The 14,980-nt window shown below is 41.8% G+C and overlaps 1 protein-coding gene across 1 annotated transcript in view; it reads right to left on the bottom strand.

Moving 5' to 3' along the window:
• col11a2 (collagen, type XI, alpha 2) overlaps positions 1–14,980 on the bottom strand; it is a 43,293-nt gene that overhangs the window by 27,425 nt on the left and 888 nt on the right. The window contains exons 2-5 of the mRNA XM_086280904.1: positions 4,315–4,476; positions 2,100–2,310; positions 1,741–1,903; positions 1,482–1,604 (exon numbers count right to left, since the gene is read on the bottom strand). Coding sequence (XP_086137030.1) covers positions 1,482–1,604; positions 1,741–1,903; positions 2,100–2,310; positions 4,315–4,476 — 659 coding nt within the window. The remainder of the gene's footprint in view (positions 1–1,481; positions 1,605–1,740; positions 1,904–2,099; positions 2,311–4,314; positions 4,477–14,980) is intronic.

Below are 14,980 nucleotides of genomic sequence, written 5' to 3'. Positions count from 1 at the left end.
GAATCTGTGTCAAAAAGTGTTTACATATGTCGGTACACAAGAATCTGGATGAATGAGAAAACAGCAAAAACAAAGCAATAGTGGAAGCCAATGAATAAAATCACAGAGATTTCTATTCATCCAAAAAAGAAAAAGTCATCTCAACAGCATCAACATGACAGGGTTTGGGAGTGTCGGAGCTCTGAAGTGACCGATAATTTATCCTGATTTAACATCAGACAAACTTCTAAAACAAAGTCTGTGTACTTTGGATGGATGCAGACGATGCAGTCACTGCCAGCTCACAAATATCAGTTTGTTTTACAGTGAAATTAATGAATGTAAGCTTGCAAAGCCTATAGTACTTAATGTAACGTGCACAACCAGTCTCAGTAAGTAAAGAGGCTCCACCTTAAGCCATCGTGATGCCAAATTCTTATACTTGAAAACCAATCAAAATTTAACACAATTCTATGTTCTAACAGGTCCTTTTCTTTCAACTCATTATATATAAAAAATGTCAAAAGACACTGATGTTTGCTTGTATCATCCTCATTCCCCTACCTTTCTGTGTTCCACTGCTCTAAGAAGTCAACAGCATAAAATCATAAAAGTGTAAAAAATGTAAAATCACAGCTCTGGGATGGAACGATGACAACGCCTCTGCTTTACGTCACCGAATGGGAGACACAGACTGTGGCGGTGAGGAGGAAAGCGGATGGATACAAACTGTTGCTGATGACGAGGATGCGAGAGAAAGACAGAAAGGGGGAGCAGCACTTTGATGACATCATCAGATGACCCAAACTGAACCCGAGGACTTCATTTTCAGACGAACTTTAGTAGATTTAGTTTGTAGTAGATTTAGTTTGACAGCTAGACTTTTTAGAATCTTAAAAACTTTTTCCAGAAGGTTTAAAATATATTGTTTACTTTTTTCTGATCTCAAGATGTTTTCAATATGTTGTGTTGTAACATAAATAAAAACAATAAAGAGTTAATAATCCTAATGATAGAACTTTAACATAGGCAGTGGAACTGATGGATATAACAGAGATATATTTGCACTACTTTGCACTTAAGGTGGATGTTGCACAAGGATCAGCGATATTCACTGACTGCTTAAAGTTTATTGTAAGCATTCAGCAGGCTGGTCAGTTTTCGCTCCTGTTCCTGCTTTTTATCTTTCAATAGCTACAAAATACATTTTTATTTAAATTATTGGGATTCGGTGAAAAGTTTTCTTTCTACAGGAAGTGTCACAGAAATCCAAAACAAAGTCCGAGATTCTGTTTGGGCATCTTTTACCGGAGCTACAGACGAGCCCTCAGTTTTGTGAATGAGCTGTAACTGATGCTCCTCAGGACTTTATATTTACTTTGTGTTAACAAAGCACCACGAATGCGACTCTAACAAAGGTTACTGTGGGAAGATTTTTTGATATTAAATGACTAATGAATTGATGTCTGTTTCTGGACTTGTTCTGTTGTGGTGTTACTCACGTATGTGTTGGGGTCCTGAGCTTGGGTTTTGGGCAGAGGGGAGTCACAGTCAGGGCTGTAGTGTTCACAGAAGTCATAGGCAGCTTGAGGGTTGGAGGCAATCATCAGCTGCTGGATGTCTCCCTGTGGAGGAAAAAACAAACACATAATTAGAACTTGTTCCTGTGACCAAAACACGAACAAACGTGTGATTTTCCTGCTGAAACTTTGTTGCCACCCAGTCAGTAACATCACAGTTTATCTTGATCGAGCTCCTCACCTGGAACACCTCCTCGTCCAGCAGGCGGGCTCCAAACACTGTGATGCCATTGGTGTCAACCACTGCCTTGTTGCCCCTGGGCAGAGGGCGGGTCATCTTCTTCTTGCAGTCCAGCAGCAGTGTCACATTCTTCTTGGAAACAGAGAAAGCAATGCGATGCCACCTACAGACGAGGAGGAGGAACCACAGGCAATTCAATGAGCAACGTGAGAACAGCCCTAAATAAACAGCCATCAGCAACCCCACAAAAAATAATATTGAGTTTCCACACAGCAAACACTGGTCCCATTCACACCTACACCACCACAATCATGTCATTTCAACTGGTCACAAACTGGTTGTTGTTGCTGGTTACTGACTTGCCATCAGCCAGGTTGACGCCTTTGAAGAGTGGGTAGTCCTCGGGAGCTGGCTTGCCGCTCTGGTCCTCGTACAGGAAAACAGGTGAACGTCCCAGTTCGATACCCAGCTGCTGGACGCCCTGCTCGCTGTAGATGGAGAGGAGGAAGGCCTGGAGGCCAGCCTGGGCTTTAACCAGAGCCATGACGGAGAAATTCTCCGGGAAACGACCTGAGGATGAGAGCGAGGGAAGTATTAATCATATTTGTAGATGAGGAAAGATGACAAGAGCGAAGCAGGTGTGCAGACTGGAAAGAAACATAGAGTCAGAAAGTGGTAGAAATGTGAAAATAACACTAATGAAGAGCTTTAATTTATTAAATACACATGTTAGCGTGAAGTGGTTACATAATGTCACGCTATGATCCCATGTGGAGCTGGCATAGATGGTGTATCACATAATGACAGCTGGAGAAAGAAGGCTGAACATCAGCTTTGACTTTTGAGGATTTATTCACAGCCACATAAGTGCTACCGTCTCCTTTCTGCCCTCACTCCGGGGTGTCAGGCAGCTTCTAAAGTTAATTTGTTGTGGGTTTTCCACATACTTTAACTCTGCTCCTGCACTGAAAACACATAATTATACTTAATATCCACGAGCATCACGCAGAGGGCTCAGCTGCTCCACGCAGCTCAGTGCAAACAGATACCAACCAGTAAGGATAATTACAGGTTTCCTGTCTGGAATTCATGGTAAATATTAAATGCAATGCTGTTTTTACACTGTGAGGTGGGACAGGTTTAAATAATACTACCTTAAATGTTAAATTCCTTTCCCCCAAACAATCTGAAATATTAAAATAAGATAAGATCTGCTATATGGCGGTAATACTGTGCAATATTGATACAGCTAGCAAAGATAATTATTACAACAGAAGCTGTTCTGACCTAACATTGGGTATAAGATGCAAAACTTCACGACATGGATGAATTACTTTCTACACGATCAGATTTATGGCACATTTATGAACGAAAGAAAAATACTTTTTTCTGTCTGCATGCAGACTGGGTTTGTTTCTTTGGATGGCACCTATGAGGAATTACAAAAAACAAACAGTCTCTTCACAACATTTAACTCTTGGCCTAAAATGTTTTTACACATATAATTATAATGTTCATACTTTAAAAGATTCCTTAAATGCTTTACAATAAAAGCTGTTGTTCTGCAGGACTGTGCAAAAATCTCCCTTCACTTCTTTAGATGTTGCCAAAGAGAGATATTTGTTCAGTTTCTAGTCTCGAGTAAAAGTTCTGCACGATTTCAGGAAGTCATGCTTTTTATCTCCTTTTCTGTCCTTGTATCCGAACATTTTCACAGGAATGTTTTTGTTTGTTAAACCACTTTAAATTGACCTGTGAATCATTCAAGCGTATAAAAGGCACCAAACTCGTGGGATAAACTAGAATTGTGTTTAAAAATAACTCAGGCACTTTGTTACCACCAGACTGTCATCAAAACTCAATTTGTTCCCATTTGAAATAGTTGAAAAACATAACAGAGTTTGACTTAAAATTTTTGTACCAACAAGAGCTGCTTTCTAAAAATATATCACTGCATGATGTGAACCTTGATGTGAAAAAATAGGAAAGTAACCGGTCAAAAGAAAACTATCTGGAGCAGTGAAGCATTCCTGGACAGAATAAACCCAGAACTCAACATTATCGAACCAGCGTGGATGCACTTTAACGGAGAAGAGCATCCGAAGGAGAGCTCTGAATGTCCTAAAGACTTCTTAAATTAAGAGTTCAGACTGTGTTGAAGAATAATGATAGTCATATCAAATATTCAAGCTGTTTTTGTGTCATATATTCATACATACTGTGCATGTAGGTTTGCACATTTAATAAATTGTTGCACCCATTTTGCATTTTTTAAGAAAAATACCGTGTAAACCGAATCGATGACATATCAGGTGTATTCACCCGTGAACGGCTGAACTCTGCAGCTTTACTTTAATCATCTTGAGAAAAGTGTGAGAGAATACCTCTGATAATGTCATTACGTTTTATTCTTACATCATATTATAGAAGTCAGTCACCTCAGTAAGTAAAGTAAAAACAACAACAAAAAACAATTAGGTTGTGTATAAGGTTAAAAACAATTCTTGAGGCTCTTTACAAACCAGTCAGCCCAAAGACTCTAACACTTTGACGCCCAGCCGGGTGGAGGCCTACCTGAGAAGAGCTGCTTGGTGGGTGCGGAGATCTGGGCCTTCTTGGTGATGCGGAAAGCATGATCGGGGCTGCTGGAGCGACGGGATGTGCAGAAGCCAGGGACCTTCTTCACACCCTCAGGGAGAGAGGGAACCTGCAGAGCCCGTAACACATCGACCGGGTCTAATGACAAAGAAACAAGCAAAGAAAACAGTCATTACGGTTATTTTTAAGACGTGACGTTCACTAAGTAAACAAGTAAAATCTTAAGGCTGATGGTTTAGTTGCTAGAAATACTGCAACATGACTCTAAATCAGCACCTTACACACAGTCATCATTAACACAAACTGGTCTGTGGAGCTTTCAGAACAATGGAAACTAAAGAGATAAAATCTGAATTACAGCTTTTTCTGCACAGAGTACTTAACTCTTTTTCTTGAGTGAGAAAAAAACAGCCTCACACCTTGAACGATTACTCCACAGCAGACCTAAATATTGTAAGTTCAGCTGTTTCCTCTAATAGCTTTCTGGAAGGCTGTCCATCCTGTAAGCTGTATAGAAATAACTGAAAAGACCTTTTTAATATTACCAAATATTTTACAAAAAAGGGCAGTTTTATTTTTCATTGCAGTCATTCTTTGCAATTTTCCCCAGAGAATCAAAAAGGTCGATCTTAAATGTTCTCGAATCACTAATGTGATATAGGATCAGGTCCAGCAGATGCCCACAATGGCCGCCACTGTACATTTAGGTTTAATGTAAGAAAGGAGGCCCTGTGTCAGAGCGAGCAGGCGGCGGTCCAAGCCACATATATGAAGCAGTGCAGGGCAGGTACAGGAAAGCTCAGTTTAATGCAGAGCGTAGACAGTGGCGTCTATTCTGCTCGCGCTTATCGAGCAGCTGAAACAAGCGGCTGTTGACGTGATCGCGCTGAGTCAAACGAAGATTTGTCTGACACCACACAATCATTTCACAGTCCCCCCCTGACACGTACACGCAGGAATGCACGCGCTCGCTCGACAAATATTCAACACATACCTGAACATCGTACAATCACACACACACAGCCTCACATCCCGTCTCCACATCGGAGGTCAGTCAGTCTGTTTCTGCGGCTGACTTTCTCACATTGCTCAAAGGCACTGTGTCATTGAGGAACCTCTGGGGTTCAGGGTGTGAGTCCCTTTATGATCAATTTTAACAAACAGAACTGTAACAGCAGAAGCAGAAGTGCTGCTCCCTGTACATCAGGAATATTTCTGCTTAAAACCAGAATCTTTGAAGTATTGATTTGTATTATTGGCATGTTTTAAGGCTGGATAGTTTGATATTTATAATACTTGGTGTTGAATCCTAAAAAGGCTGCTTGTTGGCAGCATCAGGGAGACGTTATACAGCCACTGTAGCAGGTCCAGAAGTTTTTTATTATATACAAATGTACATGATTCTCATTTAAAGACTTAAAAAAATAACAGTGAAGTTTGTTTCTTATGAAATGCTCAGAGCTGCTGGGTACTCTGCTGTCCACTTAGATAGAATAATAAATACACATGGCACAAGTGCTGCCAAGGCGTGAAAACAACTGGCCTGCATAAAAACCCAGTGAAGTCTAATTATAAAGCATATCTCACTGAGGTTTTAAAGTGAGGCAGTTCCATCCTCCCTCAGTGTTGGCGAGCCTCTCTGTGTTTGAGCTTACTTTACTGTTAACAACCAATTAAACTCATTTACAGCCAGCCCTGCTGTGGCACCTCTCATAATAAACTTACAGCATCACTGACACGTTTCTCTGGTACAAAAAAATGACAGAAAAAAAAACTTTTTTGAGATGTATCATCTTCTATATGACAAGTTTCTTTTACTTTTTTCACCCTGCAGCCACATTAATAAACCGTCATTTCCACGTACTTCAAATAACGACCTATTTATAGACAACCTGTAATTATTCCACCCTCAGCATGTTTAAAAAGCACAGTGGACCATATAACAGCATGGCACTCACTCAGGGCCACTGTTGCCACTGTGGACATCACAGCCAAACATGTGAACAGCAGAGAAGTGAAAAATCACCGCACAGTGTGAGACATGTGTTTCCTAAACTAACGATCAGGCACAAAGTTCATCAGACTTCCGAAGACAGAATCAGGAGTAAAGTTTCACATTCAAAGTGTGAACGAGAAAGTCAGAAAAAAGAAACAGTTTGACTACATCAGCATCATAAATGACTTTAAGTTGGCACAGATCCTCAGTGTCACCTGTCTGCTGCTGTCAAACATAAAGATCCACAGTCGGCTCGTACTGTGACACTGTGAGGCTGTTTATTGTGTTTATCAGCCATTTATGAGGTTTACACTGTGGTTTCCTCAAATCACACTCGTCCCATCAGAGGTGCATATGTTTAGGTGACACCCAGTTTATCAGGGGCACAGTTTATGAGATCGTGCCCACAAACTGTAATATTTATTCAGACAGAGCAAACGGTGCATTAATATTGGCTCCTCAACCACAGCCCATTAACGTCACTCTGCTTGAAGTTAGTGAAAGTGGAAACATGAGACAGGTTAAAACAGAAAACACATATGAAGAAGAGTCCTTCAATAATATAAAAAAATTCTAGCCTTTTCTAATTTTTCATTTCCAGACATAGGTGTCTCGACGGCACTAGCTGTACATGATATAATAAAGTAAAAAGAGGTAAAGAACGAACTGGAGAAAACTAGGCTCCATACTTTCCCTGACTTTCAATGGAGTTTCCTTAATTAAAAAACTTTCCAGGACCTGGAGGATGCTGATCTGTTTATCTGCATAACTTTGAAGTCTTTTGCAGATCTTTGCAGCAAAAAGACAGAGAAGAGGTTCAGGCAAAAGTGGTGTGTGTGTGTGTGTGTGTGTGTGACAGCAGACAGCTTGGTTCTGTGATGGCAGGATACTGGATCGGATTGCACCCCGAGCTCCCCCAGTACGCCCAGTACAATGTGCCGCTCTGTTCCCGACTCCCTGTCCAGCTCACATTTGCAGACGGGGCCCTTCCTGCCTAAAGGACCACAATCAGGACAAAAACGCACCCACAAAAATAACACGCTGGGCCACAGAGCTACACACAGAGAAAATTGCACCTATACGTGAGACGAGGAGTGGCAAAAATGAAATTAGACAAGGTAAGAAAACAGACGGCCGAGGGGCACAAGCTCTCCTTCTTCACTTCTCTCTCCTTCCTCTTCCCAGTTCCTTGCTCGTTCGTACCATAAGCGCTAACAGATGGCTGCAGCCTTTTGATGTAAATGTGGGCTAATTACTCTGCTGTCATTAAGACAGGAAACGGGGCTCCCAGCCACCTGAGAGCACATTACAGTAGCCTGTACAGGTATACCTACTGACAGCCTGAACATTTAGAGAACATCTATCTATCTATCTATCTATCTATCTATCTATCTATCTATCTATCTATCTATCTATCTATCTATCTATCTATCTATCTATCTATCTTGAACACAGCAAGTGTAAACACTGAAAACATCTATTAAGTGAAACTGAAAACTGCCACAATATATTTTAAAAAGATTATCAGACTCGGTCTGTGTGTTTTATCCTTAAACCATCGAGTCTGGAATAATGGTTTGCTGTTCAGTGTATAATGAGCCTGGAGCATGGAGTAGATGTATTTTTGAACAGGTGCCCCACGACTGAAACAATCCTGTCCCTGTTACACTGGGAGCCACCCAGTTACACACAAACCACAACTGACCAAACACGCAGACCACAAGCTTCTTCCACTGTGATAGGAAACACATGTGATACTCAGGGTGGCGATCACACTGTAAAATGACTCGTGCAGCTAAAACTGCAATAAGCTCCTCCATGGTTTCAACTGCTGCAATTCCCCAGAGTCACCACTAGATGGAGCCGAAAGAGACTTAACTAACTGTGACATGAGCACAGTCAGGCCTGTTGAAGTCCCACATGCCACACCAGCACACATATGTGTTTACATGTACACACTCAGTGCAAACAGACACACTCACAGGAGTGTGAGATAAACTGCTAACAGGAGTCGGTACACTCTGCTAACGAGCAGCTTCATTGACTTAACAGAAAACACAAAGCAGCTGGACACGCAGATTAAACTCTGTCTGCACATAACGTCAGAAAGAGGATTACTGGGGAGGAAAGCATGCACAGAGAAGGAATTAAGCTCATTGTGTTCCTCATAAAGAGCACAAGACCTTAAAAAACTCCAAAAATATTAAACATTAGTAACAAGCGACTCATAGTGACACGTGTCCGATCCATCCACTCATTCTGTACAAGTGCTTCTTGGATTAGAGTTTATCGTGACGTACAATGACTCAAAGGACACTCTGGATACGTTTAAAAAGTTTAAAACATCAAAATAAAGAATAAAAGAAATAAAGACAAAATTATGGGTTAAATATTAAATATCAATATTAAATTAAATATCACAGTAGCTTTGTTTGTTGAAACTGGTTTACCAGGTGACTGAGTTCACTTGCTTCCCTCTCCACTGCTTTGTGCCTAAGATTATTTGTGTGTGTGCCTGTGTGTGTGCCTGTGTGTGTGCCTGTGTGTGTGCATGCCCTTTGTATTTCTGGTACAGCTGTGCCAAATACCAGACACACACTCCAGCTGACACTATGACCTCTCACCTCTCACCTTTACACAACTACAACGTTGTCAGACACAAAGAGCAAGAAAAGTGCTATATTGACAATGGACACACACACACACACACACACACACACACACACACACACATGTACACAGATAAGCACTTTAGAGTCACTCATATAAGAAAATTCTTTAAAAAATTAAAAATTAAAACTACTTTCAAAAACTGTCTCATAAAATTTGTTCTGTGATCACCAGCTGTGTCTCCATCCAGCCTGCTGACCACGGAGGCTTGCAGCTCAGGCTCCAGGTTATAATTTCCAACATGCTGCTCTATAGTTATGATTTATTTATAATGCCTGTGTATACAGACAGAAAATCCATTATGAGAAGCCGTGCCGTAAAAAGGGAGTTATTTGAATTGACATGATTTATTTGGTGTAAGTCAGTGTGTGGCTGTTTGCAACATAAATGTTACACCATGTGACACAATCTGTAACTGAAAGAGAGAAAACCAAAGCAGGACTCGCCTTTGTACCACACGGATGTCAGTAAATCCTCCCTGAAAACCTGAAGGAGGCCAAAAAGAGAAGAAACTGAACAGACAGTAGCAGATAACTGCTGCTGTCTGTTCTGCTGTCAGCAACTAACACTGGAGGTAACACACATGGATTAAGAATATCATAATTCAATAAGAACAATTAATCCCCTTAAAACATACAAGTTATTGCCATTCATCCTACTCTGATCCAGAAAGCAAGTCGAGTTTGTGAAGTTATTTGAAGTAGAAGATGATAATGTTATTTTTAATATGAGTATCTGCCACTGTACCAGTACATATATGAAAGAAAATAAGAAAAACCTTTGTTGTTACGCCCCTCTGCAGCCCCTGATCTCCTCAATGTGTTCAGCTGGTAATAATTGGCCACGCCTACTCAGGTGTGAATAAAAGCATACCTGAGGCAAGCTTCCCAGGAGCTCACTAGTCTTTGTCTTGGTGGCACCAGCCAGTTCAGCCAGCCTGCTGTGCCATTTTAAGCTAAAACCTCTTCTCACTAACACTCTGGTATTCGTCTCCATTTTTTATTTTGCAGCTTTTGAGCCGGGTCGTAACATTTCTACTAAACTTGGTCTTATTTTAAAGGGCGTCTCTTTTGCTTTCTTTGCTTATCCTGTCATCTATGATGGTCCTTTAAAGTCAGCGCTCAGTGAGTGTTAACTGTACTGTAAGTCCAATCATTCCTTTGAAAAAACAAACAAAGCATCTCTTTGTCTTTATACTTAAGCTCATATACTTTGTTTTCAGCTTTTAATACCTGCCTCTAAGTTTAGAGTATCTGCACTAATGAATCACAGTCTCCGTGTGGTTTATAAGTAACTGCAGGGCAGTGCCAACATTTACTGTACGGCAGCTCCCCGTGTGCCATTATGTGGTCTGTGCCAGTCTGCGTGTGCGTCCCCGATGATGCCAACGTGTATCATGCAGAGTCTTGTGTGGTTTCAAAGCTGCAGGCCGCAGTCTCAGTTTGGATCTGAGGGTGACTACTGACACCACAAGGCCTACCCGGGACCAGAAGGCCCCGGAGCAGGAGGCAGTCACGAGTGAGTCCCTGTAACTTACTATCACACAGAGCAGACAGAGAGAAAAGGCACAAATTAGACAGCAGTCTTAAGACCGTTGGTGCCCCTGTGCTGAATGAGAGGCCTTCACAGCTGAGCTCTGGATGTTCTTCACAAGTCTGAACAGCGCACATCACAATCTACACTTTTAACTGAAAAGCACTCGTTACACTGAACACTTTTATAACAGAGAAAGAAAAATGAGCATCAGTGCCAGTCCATGTGGGTTCACACAATTCTCTCGTTATAAAAGCTGTTTGTAGACTCCACACACATAAACTGGATCATTTCACAGAGAGACCTTCTGAAAACTGCTACTGCACATTACCCACAATCTATATTTTACCATTTAAATGCTGTAAACTAACACAGATCTGAAATTATCCACAGTAGAGATAATATATTTACCATAAATCAAACACTTTAAGTAAGAATGAACCAGACAAAGAGGCGATAAGAAAGAGAGGAATGGGAGCAGTAAGCAGTTGGAAATCCCCTAACAAACACACACACACACACACACACACACACACACACACACACACACACACACACACACCCCCTCATCGTGTGTTCTGTGGCAACAATTTAGCTGCAGGAACACATGTGAGGCGTCGGCGGGTAAACACCACTTCAGGGGGAATGCGTGAGAACTTTGACTCGTTGTAAAGTTGTGTTGAGATTCTTACTTATGCGGGAAGATTATGCCTTCAGGACTGCAACATTTAAAGCATTCAACCCTCAGAACTCCAAGAAAGAAGGGGATAAAGTCTGAAGACACCTCTGTAAATCTGAAAACACCGACTCTGAATACTAGAAATTCTGTCGTTATTATAGAATTAAGATCTAACTCTGACTTTCCCTGTCTTCCACACAATACACGCTGGGATAAACTCCATAAATGCCACTCCACCTGTGAGCTCAATAAAGACAAACAGATTTAGAGGCAGGATTAAGTGGGACAGCTGGTGGTTACTGCATTAAGAAAATGTAAAGCCCCAAAAACCTTCAAAGTGCTTTTCTGTCATCGTTCATGCTTCAGGGTAGCATTTTCCAGTGAAGTCTAAAAACATAACTGGTTAAAGCCACAATTTAAAACTATTTTCAAATGCATAGACAACATTGATGTCTGGAAAAAAGATGTACATTAACATTACATGTAAAATCACACAGCTGCTCTCCATACCCTCCCACATCAACTTCCTTGAAGCAGCAAAATAACAGTGACTAGGAATAGCATCCTATACAGACAGCCTGTCATTATAAAGTTGGCACGCTCTCACGTCGTTCTTGCACATCTTCTGCTCAAACAGAATGTCTCCCAAGAACGACTATCCCCACGCACAAACCGCTAAATCATCACCTATAAAACTGTGGAAACGAGACCAACTATCTTCAGCTCGCTCCAGTCTGCAGTGCTAATGTGGTTTTGTCTGAGAAAGGATTTCAAATATTCACCGTCTGAGGGGATGTCGTGAGTTAGAAATGAGGCCTGAGAGTGTTTCAGCATATCTCAGCTTTGACGTATGCATGCTTTAATCTTGTCTAGACTGAGAGAGTAGGTCAGCGTGTCACACATTTTGTTACAATACTGGATTCAATAACGCATCAATCCAAGAGTGAGGACAACCTGTGGAGGCTCGAATCCAGGAAACACAGGAAGTGTTAAAGATGAAAAGGAAACCGTGCATGTGTAGGCTGCGCTGTGATATCTGTGTCACTGTTCAGCTTCCACTTTGTTAATAGTTTTTGAACTGCTGGCTATTAGATGGCATTCTGACAGGCATTAAGAACATGGGCTGTGTTTGCCCTGAACTGTACATTTCAGGCAAACTGCTCTCACACGTCGTGTTCTACCACCAAAGACACTTTACATTACATATGGTTAGGTTTAGATTTAAGCACTGGTGGAGATTTATTCATCCCAAAAGTAGACATGGAATGAGAGGGTGCATGAGAACTGCCTGCAAGGCTCAACTTAGGGCACAAGTCAGCTGAAAGTTTACTGTTTTACAAAGTCTCTGAGAAAAAACGAAACCAGATATTGTAACTGCCAGTTTTTCCCCACTGTGGTTAGACAGAGCTCGTTATCTCATTTTTAAAGTGATGGCTGTTGGATGTAAAATGTAGATATTTAATGGGGGAAGGGTCCTGATGTCCAAGTGTAAAACCTCTGAGAAAAGTGTGCAAAAAAAGTACAACAGAGGAAAGAGGATAGATGTGTCACATCAGGGGCCCAGGGGAACATGATGACAGGGCAGGAGAAAACCAAGGGCACGGGGTTAATGCTGCTAAACTGAGTCACGTGCGGCTGAAATACCACACACTTCCATTCAATCACAAGAATGAGCTGTCAGGCTCCTGCTCCACCGCCACATAGAGTGGCTCTATTCACTGGCAGTGAGGGAAGGAGAGAGAGCAGAGTATGTTATGTTTAGCCTGAGTGAGACAGACTGCCCTTTGAGGAGCGGTCGCCTTTGAAATGGGGTTGAGGAACATCCATGTCAAGAAAATATTGGCCTCTGAATTTCTGCTTCTTTGAACAAAACTCTGCTTTCATGTGTTTCTGGGCGTGTTGCTCTCTGGGTGATGGCGACGTCTTCATTCTCTCAGGACACATCTGAGAGCAAACATCTGGGATTCAGACCATCTTCACCCCTCTGAATCTGCATTTCACCGCCGCAGTGTGGCGCTGTTACAGTTTACTCTGACATCTGCTGCTGAGCCACACCACGCACACAGAAACGCGCAACAGTCCGTGCACGGGGCCAGTGCGAGCAGGAACCCCCACACGCGCACGCAGCACAGACCTGAGAGGTCGCGTGAGTGTTTTACTTGCGTCACGCTGACATTATCACAGAGCAGGTGATTATAAAACTTTTTTCCTACCAGCAAACGAAACCCTGTGATTTGGTGTATAAGCGCTCACAGCCTACCCGGGCTGCTGCACACAGAGGCACATTCATGCAGATGAGGCATACGTTTCCACACCCTGAGCTGGACACAAACAGCCATAGCTTGCAGACGCACATACGTAAACACAAGTGCACAAAGCGCGCACACACGCGCAGATACTGCTCGCTTTCAATTCCGAACCCCGACGACCGAGCTGCTCCGCCGCATAACAACCTATTCATGAAAAGCAAAAATGTCTCAGGCTCCCGCCTCCAAAATACACACGGGACACGGCTGGAAGGTGCAATCGCCTCTCGCAATCTGAAATTGGAAACGCGGCCAAAGAATACAGTGGAGGAGGCGAGTTATACCACAGAAGCCCCCGCGGTCCGTAAACTGCTGCAACTGTGCCAACAGCCAACCTGTTAACGTCCAAAGCAACAACTGCTTCAAATTATAAAAGTTCATGAAAACGCAAATAGAAAGTGAAAAACTATTTTTTTTTATTATGAAAATAGTTGCAGTTTGCGCTAAAACAGCTTTTTTGTGCCACGCTTTAAAAAAAAAAGAGTTTCTTTTCAGGTAAAACTAAAAAGCATCAAATGCATGATTTTTGTCTGAACTAATCCAGACTATAAACGCGGATAAATGGATTCTGTTAAAAATAACTTGAGACGACTAGCGGTCTATCAAGGAACAGCAGCGCATACGGATCATTCCTTCATGAAGTCCACAGTTTAAAATCCCAAACTAAAATAATCCTGGAAAACCAGCCGGGTGTTGGCTGGGAATAAAGTTCACTTTGTCTTATTGAGATCCCTCAGAAATCCCTCCTCTTTGAACAACCAGAGGCAGTGATGGATGGACTGGTGCACAGGCTGAACTGGTAAACACATTCATATGGTTCCAGCTGGTAGCCCAGTGCACACTGAATCCAATATTTAGTCAGAATAAAAGAAAAAAACCCTAAAAATACTAGAATCCAACAAACCAAATGTTTTATTCGACAAAGCTCATCAGAAACTACCAAACAGGACTTTGTACCGTTTTATCTCATGCCCCACTCCGGGTAGGGGCACAGAAATGAGCACCATCCTGTCAGAACTATTCGGAACTCTAGATAACAAGGTCAGGTTAATACAGAGCACATAGAGTTCAGATCGGAGGAAAATCACAAAGAAACTGATCAGATTAAAACAAACAAATAAAAAATATCTGTATGTTTCGTAACAGGAACAGATGATGACACCTGTCAGAAGTCTGAATGCAGAGAGGAAGACAGATTCCACGAATGGGAAATTAACAGCTTCTTTGAAGGCATTATTTTTTTAAATTGATAAAGGCCGTTAATGGTCATAGAGAAAGACAGAATGCCCGAGAATATACGTTCTTTTTTTCAGATTCAGAATCGGACACCTCTTTATCACCTGATCAATATTTTCCGACCAATATCAGTTCGATATCAGCAGTTAGTCGTTAGTATGGTTCAGATTCAGGCCCCAAAGAGAAACACAAGTCACAAAAGAGCGTTTTAGGAATAAGTCC

This window comes from Aulonocara sp. 'chitande type north' Nkhata Bay, linkage group LG22 (assembly GCF_057382095.1).
Source record: "Aulonocara sp. 'chitande type north' Nkhata Bay isolate Kocher_YH1m ecotype deep benthic linkage group LG22, A_spYH_male_GT1.1, whole genome shotgun sequence".
Classification (NCBI taxonomy): Eukaryota; Metazoa; Chordata; class Actinopteri; order Cichliformes; family Cichlidae; genus Aulonocara; species Aulonocara sp. 'chitande type north' Nkhata Bay.
Note: the sequence above shows the minus strand (reverse complement) of the source record. Positions and strands in the feature narration are given on the sequence as shown.